Raw genomic sequence first — 13,539 nt, 5'->3', positions numbered from 1 at the left:
ACAAAGTGCTGGAGTAACTCAGTGGGGCAGGCAGCATCTCTGGAGAAAAAGGACAGTCGACATTTTGGGTTTGTACCCTTCTTCATGCCACTAGTGTGAATGGGTGATTGTTTATGAGAGTTTAGACATTCAGAATCGTTTTTCCAAGGTGGGAATGTCAAGGACTAGAGGGCATAGATTTAAGGTGAGAGGAGCCAAGTTTAATGGTGGTATGCGGGACTTTTTACACAGTGAGTGGTGGGTGCTTGGAACAGGCTGGTGGTGGAGGCAGATACGATAGTGGCATTTAAGAGGCTTTTAGATTAGCATGGAATGAAGGGACATGGGTCATGTGCAGATGAGATGAGATCAGTATATCATGGCATCATGTTCGGCACAGCCATTGTGGGCCGAAGGGCCTGTTCCTGCGCTGTATTGGTCTATGTTCTATGATTTTAGTTGATTTTACTATAATTCAAAGTTTTTAATTAGTTTTTCATTTGTGTAATTACATGTATTACTTTTCATTCATTAGACTCAGTGGGCCCAAGGGCCTGTTTCAGCGCTGTATCTCTAAATTAGATCATTTATCAGATCATTTTTATATTTTAAATTATTTGAATAGTTCCTAAATGCAATAAGTCCAAGAAGTCATTTCAATGTGACACAAAATGCTCGAATAACTCAGTGGGACCAGCAGCATCTCTGGATAGAAGGAATGGATGGCGTTTCCGGTCGAGACCCTTCTTCAGACTGTTTGTAATTAGGACCTCTATGCTGGGAAAGGTTATGGACATTGTTTTACTTTTGGTGGAGTTTACAGTGACAGCATTGTTGGTGTGGTGCCAGTGCTTTGAGGTGCCTGGTGTAGAAGGCCAAATGGAAGATGTGTGTGACCACGCAAGGATCACGGCTGCCCATTGAAACTTTGTGTAGGAAAGACCTGCAGATGCTGGTTTAATCGAAGGTAGACACAAAATACTGGAGTAACTATGCGGGATAGGCAGCAACTCTGGAGAGAAGGAATGGGTGACAAATCATGTTGGGACCCTTCCTCAGACTGATGTCAGGGGAGTGGGCAGTACAGAGATAGTCAGAGACAGTAAGACTAGTCAGAGAACTGGGAAGGGGGAGAGAATGGGGAGAGAGGGAAAGCAAAGGCTACTTGGGCGGGGTGTAAGCTGCCCAAGTGATATATGAGGTACTGTTCCTCCAATTTGCGCTGGGCCTCACTGACAATGGAGGACAGAAAGGTCAGATTGGGAATGGGAGGGGAGTTAAAGTGTTAAGCAACCGGGAGATCAGGTAGGTTTAGGCGGACTGAGCAGAGCAGAGGTCTTCAGTGAAACGATCGGTGAGCCTGTGCTAGGTCTCGCCGATATACAGGAGTCCACACCTGGAACAGCGGATACAGTAGATGAGTTTGGAGGAGGTGCAAGTGAACATCTGCCTTACCTGAAAAGACTGTCGGGGTCGAAGGTGGAGGTATAGGGACAGGTGTTGAATCTCCTGCAGTTGCAGGGAAAAGTACCTGGGGAGGGGGTGGTTTGGGTGGGAAGGGACAAGTCGACCAGGGAGTTGCAGAGGGAATGGTCTCTGCGGAAAGCGTAACGGGGTGGAGATGGGGAGATGTAGCTAATAGTGGGATCCCATTGGAGGTGGCGAAAGTGTTGGAGGATCATGTCTTGCTCTTGAACTGATGGTAGCTCACCCTGATATTTTTCAGATGGACCCGATCAGCCAGCCATCAACATAACTCCCTACTCTCTCAATTCAGTCGGTTACTCAGCCATCGAGCAAGACACCGTGTCTATGATCTGTTCAGCCCCTTCCAACCCACCCAGCCAGTACGTGTGGTTCCACAACAACTCACAGGTCTACGCCGGGCAGCAGTTTGTCATCGAGAGGATCTCCCAAAGTCAGACGGGGACGTACATGTGCCTTGCCCACAACACAGTCCTCAACACCAGAACTAAGTCTGCCATCCTACTCACTGTCTACTGTGAGTAGAATTTTAATCTCAAAAAGTTTCACGAATCCTTCTGCAATTTAAACGGAACGCGCAAAAACAAAAACTGCAGATGTTGGATATCTGAAATAAAATTCTGGCAAAACTCGGCTGGCCAAGCAGCATCTGTGAATGACCATCCTCGGGAAACATTGATTGTGTTTCTCTCTTCACAGACGCTGCCTGACCTTGTGAGTATTTCCAGCATTTTCTGTTTTATTTCAATGCTCTGTGTTCTCTTGCCTTCATTGTATTACTGAATGCAGTGATCTTAGGAAAGCTCAATTTTTTGGCAAATGTCAAGATTGTCGATGATATGGAGACCTCTCAAACCTCTGTTGTGAGATTAATAAACTTGTGAAGTGCAAGGTGCTGTCAGTATATTATTGTAACATCCTGCACCAATTACGAACACTACGATTGAGGCAGTCAACACAGCTGTGATGGCTTTTTGTATTGCGAGTAATATTTAGGACAGATCCAGGTTAATTGAAATATGGCTTTGGAAAGCGACTGATGGTTTCTGTGAATGCTATGATATTATTCTCAAACAATTATCTATCATGTAATGAAAGAATTATGCAACATTATACTCAGAATGTACAGTAAATGGAAGCTAAAACAGGGGCCATGGGTTGCATGAATGGAAGTTACTGTCCTTCCCTCTGCCATCTTTCTGGCTAAAATCAGCCACCGTAGTTACTGTCAGGGTCTGCCACAGTGGAAGGCATTTATGAGTTCATGGAAAAGAGAGTTCTAAGGGTCTCTTACTTTCCTATGTAAGATGAACAATACATTATTCTATCTACATTTGTTGCAAGCTTCAGTAGTTTCACTAATTGCAATCTGTGGAGATATTTGAAGATTGGTTTAATGTATTCAAATAAGTAACACATTTGCAGTATGAGTTTGAGTTTAGTTTATTGTCACGTGTACCGAGGTACAGTGAAAAGCTTTAGTTGTGTGCTAACCAGTTAGCGGAAAGACAATACATGATTACAATCGAGCCTTTCAAAATGTACAGATATATGTTACATGAAATAGCGTGAATAACATTTAGTGCAAGATAAAGCCAGTAAAGTCCGATCAAAGATCGTCTCCGGTGAGGTAGATAGTAGCTCAGGACTGCTCTCTAGTTGTGGTAGGATGGTTCAGTTGCCTGATAACACCTGGAAATAAACTGTCCCTGAATCTTGAGGTGTGCGTTTTCACACTTCTGTACATTTTCCCGGTGGGAGAGGGGAGACGAGGGAGTGGCCGGGGTGCGACTCACCCTTGATAATGCAGCTGGCCTTGCCAAGGCAGCGTGAGGTATAAACGGAGTCAATGGAAGGGAGGTCGGTTTGTGTGATGGTCTGGGCTGCGTCCACAATTCTCTGCAATTTCTTGCTGTCTTGGATGGAGCTTCTCCCAAACCGAGCTGCGATGTATCCCGATAAAATGCTTTCTACGGCTCATCTGTATGAATTATATATGATGGAAATGTAGCATTAGATCATTCCTTTGTGATGTTTGAGGGAGGCATTAAGATTTGCGGGTTCATTATTGCCCACCTTTGCATTAACCACCTTAGACCCAGCCACCACAGACTTGGGTGCTTTTCCCAATAACCGCCGTCTTCAATGCTCCTGTCAACAGATTCCCGTGAGCCCAAGCAGATGAATCACATATATCTGAATGTTATCCAGGCACATAGATCTCATGCTAAAAAAAGATGTTCGGAAGAACTAGCCTAGTTGACGTGATAACATTGGTATTGTGATGGTGATGGAGCACTGAGGGCTGAAGGGGAAAGTGGTTATTGGAGGCAAAAATCATAAGATCATAAGGTCATAATTGATTGGAGTAGAATTAGGCCATTCGGCCCATCAAGTCTACTCCGCCATTCAATCATGGCTGATCTATCTCTCCCTCCGAGCCCCATTCTCCTGCCTCCTCTCCATAACCTCTGACACCCGCACAAATCAAAAATCTATCTCTGCCTTAAAAATATCCGCTGATTCGGCCTCCACAGCCTTGAGTGACAAAGAATTCCAGATTCACCACCCTCTGACTGAAGAAATTTCTCCTCATCTCCTCCCTAAAATAACGTCCTTTAATTCTGAGGCTACGACCTGTAGTCCTAGACTCTCCCACTGGTGGAAACATTTGAAGTCCATTTGAATGGAGCTGGTTGTTTGGACAGGAATACTGAGGTTGACCCTCACTGTGATCTCCTGTCCATGGTGAGATGTCTTCTTTAAAATCATAGCATCTCTGGGGTATACCTGTTCAGAATATACCCAGTTGGTCGGCACAGTGGCGTAGTGGTAGAGCTGCTGCCACACAGAGTCAGAGAACAAGGTTTGATCCTGACTACGGGCACTATCTGTAAGTAGCTTGTACGTTCTTCCGGCTGCTCCAGTTTCCTCCCACATTGCAAAGACACGCAGGTTTGTAGGTTAATTAACTTCTGTAAATCACCCCTAGAATGTAGGATGAAAAAGTGGGATGACATAGAACTAGTGTGAATGGGTGATCGATGGTCGACATGGACTCGATGGGCCAAAGGGCCTATTTCCACGCTATATCTCTAAACAGAATATAATGTCTATTTCTTGAGAATGAAGCCAACATTCTCCCACAATTATGGATTCACCACAGAAGAACACCTCGTCTGACTAACTTTTACTTCTTGAAATGTGCCACCTTTGGCATTGCACAAGGCAAGTCAGAGGTTCTGCAGATGCAGAATGATGGAGGCATTGTGGAATGGAAGACACAATTTCTGTTTTCAATCTGTTTAATTTACCCTATCTCTCTATGGAACATCAAAGGCAACCAGCTTCAAGCTAACACTTGCCCTTTAACCCCTTTCCTTTGCACTATCTAGGAGTCCTTACAGGTGGAAGATCATCTTCGCCCTCTCCATTTTCAACATTCAATAGGGATTGTTCATCTTGCAACTCCCTGGTCTGTTCTTCCATCTCCATCAACTCCCTATGGCACTTTCCCACGCTATTATAGTAGCAATGTTACAAAATTTTGAGATTTTAAAAATCAAGTCTGCAATTTATCCCATCAGATAAAGCATAAAAATAAGTTTAATTTGACACCTAATTCACTTTCATATCTCAAGTATTTAAAAAGTTATGGCCATTTTCATACTGGGAAATGAGCATCTTGTTCCCTATTGATTTTCTATGGACATAACAAAAAAGCTGTGATCGTGAACAGTCAAAAGCCCATAACGTTCTTAAAAATTAAGAGAACTGAATGAAATTTTCAGTTATCATAGATTGAAGCATTCTGAAACAAATATAAAATAATCTTACTTGGATGACCTGAAATTAAAGCATATAATTAGTTAGTTACCTAATTGTAGCTAATTTCAGAATTACTAGATCTAAACATCTATCCATTTCTTAATAAATGATTAACATTTTTAAATAGCCTAAATGTCCAAATAATATTCACAAATAATTCACAATAAAACATGATTTTTAAATCTCATTTACATTAATTTATAGACCAAATGGAAGGAATTTAGTGTTCAATTGCTGTAAATAAATGCCCATTTAAATCAGCTTTCTAGTGGGATCCTGTGAACGCGCTGGTTTAGAACGTTCACATTGCGGTAGATTTGTGCCCCAAATGCCCAGAAAAATACTGCGGGATATAATGGGCCCAAAATGAGCTACTCGCAACATTAAACTTTGTATAAAGGGTTCTTTAGAAGCCCTTTTTAATGTAAAAATATACAGCATACCTTCAATTATTTGCTTTATGAGACCCTGCGGTTGCTGGTGGTCGCGGGTTTAGAGATTGATTTTTAAACTACTATAACTATTTTACGAGGCCTTTAAAACTAATAATAGCTTTTGCGACGGGGTCTTTCAGCGATTTTTCATTAATAATTAACTAGGCTGAACATCTTCGATTTGAACAGCCTAGAGAAAATCGCGTTTTAAACCCGCCCCCTCTAAACGGCGCCAAAATCGCGCACACCCGCAGCGACAGATTTTCAGCGACGCTTCAGGTAGGCTTTGCAACATACCTAATTATAGAGATGCAACTCCTGCCCGTTTACCTCCCCGCCACATCCCCTTCCCCCCCAACGGTCCTTCTCGGTGAAATGCCAGGCCTCGTTAATCTCAGCATGAAACTATTTTAATTGATGCATTTTTGACATTGGATATCTGAATTGTACTAGATATTTGCAATGGCAGTTAATGTGACTGGTGATTAGATTCCCAATCGGTCGACACAAATTGCGGGAGTAACTCAGCGGGTCAGGCAGCATCTCTGGAGAAAAAGGATGGGTGATGTTTCGGATCAGGACCCTTGGGGGCTTTATGTAATTAGAAGCTCTCCAGTGAGAGTTGATTGAATTGGACTGCACAGTGTACAGAGTTCACATACTAGAACGGTGGCAGGTACAGTGATGGCTGAGTTTAATAGCCATTTTTTAAGATGGATTCTGTAACCAAAATAGACAAAGCTTCCCAAGACTCAGTGCCAGTGAGTTTGTTTCGATAGCAACACATTTCATTGTTATAGCTCCCTTCAATTTGAGAAGTGTCCTAAAGAGTTTCATTTATAGAATAGAATGCAATTTATTGTCATTCAAACCTAGGTTTGAACGAAATATCATTTCTACAGTTTTTTACATTACAAAACAATCCAAGACCCACACTTAACACAGTTTACATAAACATCCATCACAGTGAGTCTCCAACATCTCGTCACTGTGATGGAAGGCAAAGTCTTTATCTCTTCCCTTTGTTCCTTCTCCCGCGGTTCAGCAGTCCCACTGCAGTGTCGAGGCGAACTGGGGCTCCGATGTTAAAGCCCCCGGTGGGCGATGGTAAGTCCTGAGGCCGTTTAAGCCACGCCGGGCGATGTTAGGCCCCGGCTCCATGTCCTTAAACCCGCGATTCCAGCGGGAGAAGTCGCCGTTGCGGAGCTCGGAAAAGTGGTCTCCCACCAGGGACCTGCGAGCTCCCGATGTTCCCGTCCACCGGGTCTGTGGCCGGTGCCTCCGAACTCCAAAAGTCGGGTCGCAGCCGCGCGCCACCACAGCTCTTCCCGCTCCGAAGTTGGCCAGCTCCGCGATGTCAGTTCCGCAGGCTCCGCGACTGGAGCCCCCAGGTTAGTCCCGGCCGGATGTCGCCGCCGGCTCCACGATGTTAGGCCCAACGACATCCGAGACCCGACAGGGAATAGTCGGGTCCCCGCACAGGGAAGAGGTTTAAAATGGTTTCCCCCACAGCCCCCCCACATATACACAGCTAAAAAAAATAATAAAAACTAACTCAAGACATACATTTAACAAGACAAAAATAAAAAAAGACAGACGACTGTAGTCGAGCCGCTGCCGTTAGGCGCCGCCACTAAGCCATATCGGACATTGACGCCAACTCGCATTAATATTGGAACAAGACCAAAGGTTTGGCAACAATGTTTCATGATGTATTTAAACGTTGAGGAAACAATAAAGAGGGGAGAGATTTAAGGTTAAATTTTCGGGACAACACAGATATATAGGCTAGAATTAAAGGAACATATTGTTGGAGAATTGGAGGTGACTGCAGATTGATCCTCAGGTCTACTGTGCTCTGCAGAAGCTCATAATAATGTTAATTAAGAATTAGAACATCCTAATGATTGAGACAAATGTAATCTGTGCTCATGAGCTTCAGTTGGAGGAAGAGGGGCCATCCAGTCACAAGCCTTGGTTTGCTCACCTTACAGGTAAGTTACTGTATATTATTTTTTTTCAAACTTAGACAATCAGTGAAAGAGACTTACTCAAGCTGCTTGTAGTTACACCATCTTGATGCTCTATCTAAGCTCATGTAAACAGAACCAGTACTGTCATTCTATTAAATCACAGATGATCTGTGTACTTTCCCTTGGTTCATATTCTTTATTAGCATCACGTTATGAAAACTTACATCATTTTCAATCCCAACTGTGAAACGGCCACCCAACATTTTGGATAGAGATTTACAGATTTCTACACCATCCATGAAGATTGGCTGGACACAAAAAGCTGAAGTAATTCAGCGGGACAGGCAGCATCTCTGGAGAGAAGGAATGGGTGACGATTCGGGTCGAGACCTTTCTTCAGACCTATTCCTTCACTCCAGAGATGCTGCCTGTTCCGTGGAGTTACTTCAGCTTTTTGTGTCTATCTTCAGTTTAAAGCTGCATTTGCAGTTCCTTCCTACACATGAAGATCCGCTTCCTGGTTTCACTCCTGGATGACCGAGCTTTAACTTTAAGATGTGCCTCGCGGTCCAAATTCTCTCATGAAATGATTTCCATCTTTTGTTTCATCACATTTTACCTCAAGTCAGTACAATGGCATGCATTTCCCTGCTTGGAGGCTGACTAAAGCTCCTTACAATTCAAGAATGACTTCTTCCTTTACACACCAAGGTGTAGAGATGTAGACCATTAGATTTTTTTAATAATGATTCACATTTGGCCACCAGGTTTAACTGATTTAAGCATGAGGGCATCAAATTTCTTTGTTTCCTGACAGTTCTTTGTCTATTTGAGTCATAGAGTTGTAGTCCTACAGTGTGGAAACAGGCCATTCGGCCCAACTGGCACACACCGTCCAACATGACCCAGCTACACTAGTCCCACTTGCCTGTGTTTAGCTCATATCCCTCTAAACCCATTCTTTCCATGTACCTGTCTAAATATTTCTTAAACATTGCGATATTACCTGCCTCATCTACCTCCATTGGCAGCTCGTTCCATGCACCCACCACCCTTTGTGTAAAAAAGTTACCCCTCGGGTTCCTATTAAATCTTTTCCCCCTCACTTTAAACCAGGTCTTCTGGTTCTCGGTTCCCCTACTCTGGGCAAAAGACTCCGTGTGTTTACCCGATATTGCTCTGACATTAATGTTTCACTTGAGCAATTGGTAAGGCAGTGTTTCCATGAACATTTATATGTTTTAATAACAAATATTAAAAACACATGCAGACAAAAGTCTGCATGATTCTGTGAATTGCTAGCTCCTAAGACTACAAGACGACTTTATTTCGCCTTGTATCACAGTGAGGAATGTGTAGGAGTCACTGTGATGGATGTTTTATGTTAAAATGTGATTTTTGAGTGTTGCTTTTTTAAAATTGTATGACTGACCTGGCCAGTGAAATTTCACTACACCAATTGGTGTGTGTGACAATAAATGAATCTTATGAACCTTACAATGGTAAAATCAATAGAAGTAGTGAATGAGCAGATAGCAGTTCTGGTGAAATGATGGTAAGAGGAGTTGCAGAGAAATTGTATGGACTCAGGGAAAGGAGCAGGCTCTGGTTTTACAGAAGAGACAGGATAATCTCTATGGACTAATCAATTGCTTCCAATTCCTACATAAGGTGTTTCCTCATTGATCTATTCATGTTAACCATATGTAATACCCTGTTAAGAAGGAACTGCAGATGCTGGAAAAATCGAAGGTAGATAAAAATGCTGGAGAAACTCAGCAGGTGAGGCAGCATCTATGGAGCAAAGGAATTGGTGACATTTCAGGTTGAGACCCTTCTTCACATATGTAATACCCTGTTCCTTTTGATTGTCCATGGGCTAATTGTCGCTAGATTCTGACTTGTTCGCTGGCCTTCCACGGATTTGGTGTGACTAATCTCTCTAGTCCTTCATGCCATGTATAGATCTGCCAGCCGGGAGGCCCATCTGCACCGTGCTGTCTGTTAATGATAACCAGGATATTGCTCTGTGGTGCTCTTGGGAAGGTGGAGACCCTGCAGCGACCCTGCGCTGGGTTAATCCGCTGAGTGGCAGCACCGATGCTGAGGGAAGGTCCAGTGTTTCAAGAGTCATCCAAGGCCAGGAGATGGCACACAATAGTACGTACGCCTGCAGACCTTCCCACCCAGCTCTGAGGGCTGACTGGTCGTGCAAAACCACCGCACGTGAGTACAACTGGTTCATATATAACTGCGCAGAAAATGCTCTAGCCTCTTACCATGATGCCCACTGCCGTCTCCACCTATCACTCCCCACCCCAGCCTGCACCCCTCAACCCTAAAGCAATCATTTCTCCCGCCATCGGAAACTTCTGATTATTTGTTTGCAGGAACTTTATACTGCACTCAATGCACAATGGTCAACTGGAACGTTCGAACACAAGAGCACAAGGAACTAGGGGTACGAGTTGACCATTTGGCCTCTCCGTTCATTATGATCATTGCTGATCTACACCGGCCTCAACTCTTCTTCTGTTGCACTTCCCCAATCCCTCAATTCCTTAATAGAGTCGTTGAGTCTCACAGCGCGGAAACAGGCCCTTCAGTCCAACTTACCCACACCAACCAGCATGTCCCATCTACACGTGTCCCACCTGCCTGCGTTTGGCCCATATCCTTCTAAATCTATCCTATCCATGTAACAGTCTAAATGTTTCTTAAACTTTGAGGTAGTGCCTGTCTCAAATACCTCCTCTAGCAGTCGTTCCATACACCCACTACTACCCTTTGCGTGAAAACGTTAGACCTCAGGTTCATATTAACTCTTTTCCCCCTCACCCTAAACTTATGTCCTCTGGTTCTCGATTTCTGGCTAATATCCTCGTAAATCTTCTCTGTACCCTTTCCAGCTTGACAACATCTTTCCAATAACATGGTGCCCAGAAATGAACACAATGCTCTAAATACTCTAATCTATCAAATATTTATCTGTTTGCATCTTAACTATATCCAATAATCCCACCTCCCTGACCAGACATTGGACTGCTGCACTATAATGTTGAGAACTTGATTCTCCACTGTGTACCTTCTCAATTGCTTTACCTATGAGTTAGATTTGATTGTATGTATGTAAAATATCACCTGATATGATTGAGTAGAATACAAAACCACTATTTTTCACTGTACCTTGGTACACATGACAATAATAAAGCTAAAGGTAACCCTAAATATAAGCAGAGGCATTTTTTCTGCGTCATTTCTGGCTTAATTGGGAAATCACTTATTTTTAAAGTGAACTCTAGTTTTAGGTTTTCCCACAGGGAAAATATCCGCTCTGTCTCGGACCTTTATCAACTCGCCTCACTTTAAATCACTTACACCTTGAGTTATTCAATGATTCATTCAGCGGTGGTACTATGGTGCAGCGGTAGAGTTGCTGTCTTACAGAACCAGAGACCCAGGTTCAATCTCGATTATGGGTGTTATCCGTACAGAGTTTGTTCGTGCTCCCTGTGACTGTGTGGGTTTTCTCCAGGTCCTCCCACACTCCAAATACATGCAGGTTTGTAGGTTAATTGACTCCCGTAACTTGTAAATTGTCCATAGTGTGTAGGATAGTGTAAGTGTACGGGGTGATTGCTGGTCAGAGCAGACTAAGTAGGCCGAAAGGCCTGTTTCCACACTGTATATCTAAAGTCTAAAGTAAAGTAAAGACTATTTGATCTTAAAATGTGCTTGTGTTTTGGTTACCCCCCAGTGTTGCCTGAAGGACGGCCCACATGTACTGCAACCAACGTGAAGAGCTTGGTATATACCATGCTGTCGTGTAGCTGGGAAGGGGGCCTACCACAGGCTTCACTGCAGTGGACAGACTGGAGAAGTGTCTTCTTGGGCAAGGCTGAACGATCCATCAATAACCAAGTGCTTAAAGTCCAGCCCAGCAGTACAATGGCAAGCAATTCATCTGCCAAGCGAAACATCCGTTGACCAGAAGTAGGACCTGCAACATTCAACTAGGTGAGGAGCGCTTCCGAGAAAATTATTATTTTACCGTTGCCAGGCGGCACGGTGGCGCAGCGGTAGAGTTGCTGCTTTACAGCGCTTTCAGCGCCAGAGGCCCAGGTTCGATCCTGAATACGGGTGCTGTCTGTACGGAGTTTGTACGGTCTCACCCTGACCACGTGGATTTTCTCCCAGATCTTCGGTTCCACTTTCCAAAGATGTACAGATTTGTAGGTTAATTGCCGTTCTATAAATGTAAATTGTCCCTAGTGTGTGTAGGATAGTGTTAATGTGCGGGGATCGCTGGTCAGCATGGACACGGTGGGCCGATGGGCCTGTTTCCATGCTGTATGTCTAAACTAAACTAAACTACAGTTAATTACTGAGTTGGATGATCAGCCATGATCATATTGAATGGCGGTGCAGGCTCGAAGGGCCGAATGGCCTACTCCTGCACCTATTTTCTATGTTTTCTATGTTTCTATGTTTTTACCCTCAAAGTGTGGAGTGGTTAAACTTTGACTAATACAGTGTTTAGTCCTTATCGAAGATAAACGCAAAATGCTGGAGTAACTCAGCGGGTCAGGCAGCATCTCTGGAGAAAATGGATAGGGTAAGTTTGGGTAGGGACCATTCTTATGTCTCGAAGAAAGGTTTTGACCTGAAACATCACCAATCCATTTTCTTCAGAGATGCTGCCTGACCCACTGATTTACTCCAATATATTGTGTCTACCTTTGGTTTCAATTAGCATCAGCAGTTCCTTTTTATTACATTTAGTTCATTTCACTTTTGGTAAAGAAATGACTTGAGCAGGTATTGAGGTTTAGGCAAAATGGATTAACTGATTAACAATTGTTTTCGTACAAATGCCCCACAATGGATAAAATACACACACTCACATACAAATATGTGCATTCATACAAAGATAACACACACACACTCATATACACATATATAAACTTACACTTACTTACATCTTCTCTGTGGATTGTCACCTTGTCGTGGTTGAGAAGCTTGTGTGGACCTGAGATCCTGAGAGCGATGCCGTCTGGAGCTATGCTCCTGGTAGGGCCACCCATGGCGGTAAGGTCGAGGGGAGGTCTCTGACAAAGAGCAATCCAACCAAGACGTCAACGGTGGAACAGGCGGAGGATGATGGCTGACTTTAGTGGAGCGTCACAATAGCTGGGAAGGCGGATGAAGGCTGCAGCAGAAAGGGGTCTCCTGTCGTCTTGGACTCCATGCCACTGGATCCTGACCCAGATCTGCCAAGGGCCGTGGGGTGGCTGTCTGTGCACCAGTCTCCCCACGTTAAACAAAGACACGCACAGGTGTCCTCCAACCCTGGAGACACCCATGGCCAGCCATGACCGAAGGGGGCCTAAGAAAGAAGACTCACATATGTACACATAAAGGAAGTCTTTGAGTATAGAGTCAGACAACATGGAAACAGGCCCTTCAGCCCATCGATTTCATACTGACCATCAACAACCCATTTGCACCAATCCTACACTAATGCCAACTTATTCTCCCCATGTTTCCACCGACTCCTCCCAGACTTGACCATTCACCTACACACCAGGGGCAGCTTACAGTGGCCAATTCGCCTGCCAAGCCACACAATTTGAGTCCAACTTATGACGGTGATAGTGGCTGGTGACGGGGTCCCACACCATTCACGTGGAGCTCAATGTCACTGGTTGAACATCTCACCATGCAGCCTGCAGCCACCACATGAACAGCTGACGATATCACAGGCCACTCCTTTCATGGTGATGGAGGTTTTAATTTTAGTTTTAGAGATACAGCATGGAAACAGGCCCTGCGTCCCAATG

The 13,539-nt window shown here is 44.1% G+C and overlaps 1 protein-coding gene across 1 annotated transcript in view; it reads left to right on the top strand.

Moving 5' to 3' along the window:
• The window catches only part of vsig10l2 (V-set and immunoglobulin domain containing 10 like 2), an 89,784-nt gene that overhangs the window by 34,242 nt on the left and 42,003 nt on the right, over nucleotides 1-13,539 (top strand). Inside the window, exons 5-7 of the mRNA XM_033049548.1 lie at nucleotides 1,706-1,981; nucleotides 9,665-9,925; nucleotides 11,636-11,716. Coding sequence (XP_032905439.1) covers nucleotides 1,706-1,981; nucleotides 9,665-9,925; nucleotides 11,636-11,716 — 618 coding nt within the window. The remainder of the gene's footprint in view (nucleotides 1-1,705; nucleotides 1,982-9,664; nucleotides 9,926-11,635; nucleotides 11,717-13,539) is intronic.

The sequence above is a fragment of the Amblyraja radiata genome, chromosome 33 (assembly GCF_010909765.2).
Source record: "Amblyraja radiata isolate CabotCenter1 chromosome 33, sAmbRad1.1.pri, whole genome shotgun sequence".
NCBI lineage: Eukaryota > Metazoa > Chordata > Chondrichthyes > Rajiformes > Rajidae > Amblyraja > Amblyraja radiata.
The sequence above is the reverse complement of the archived record's forward strand: the minus strand, read 5'-3'. Positions and strand labels throughout refer to the sequence as shown.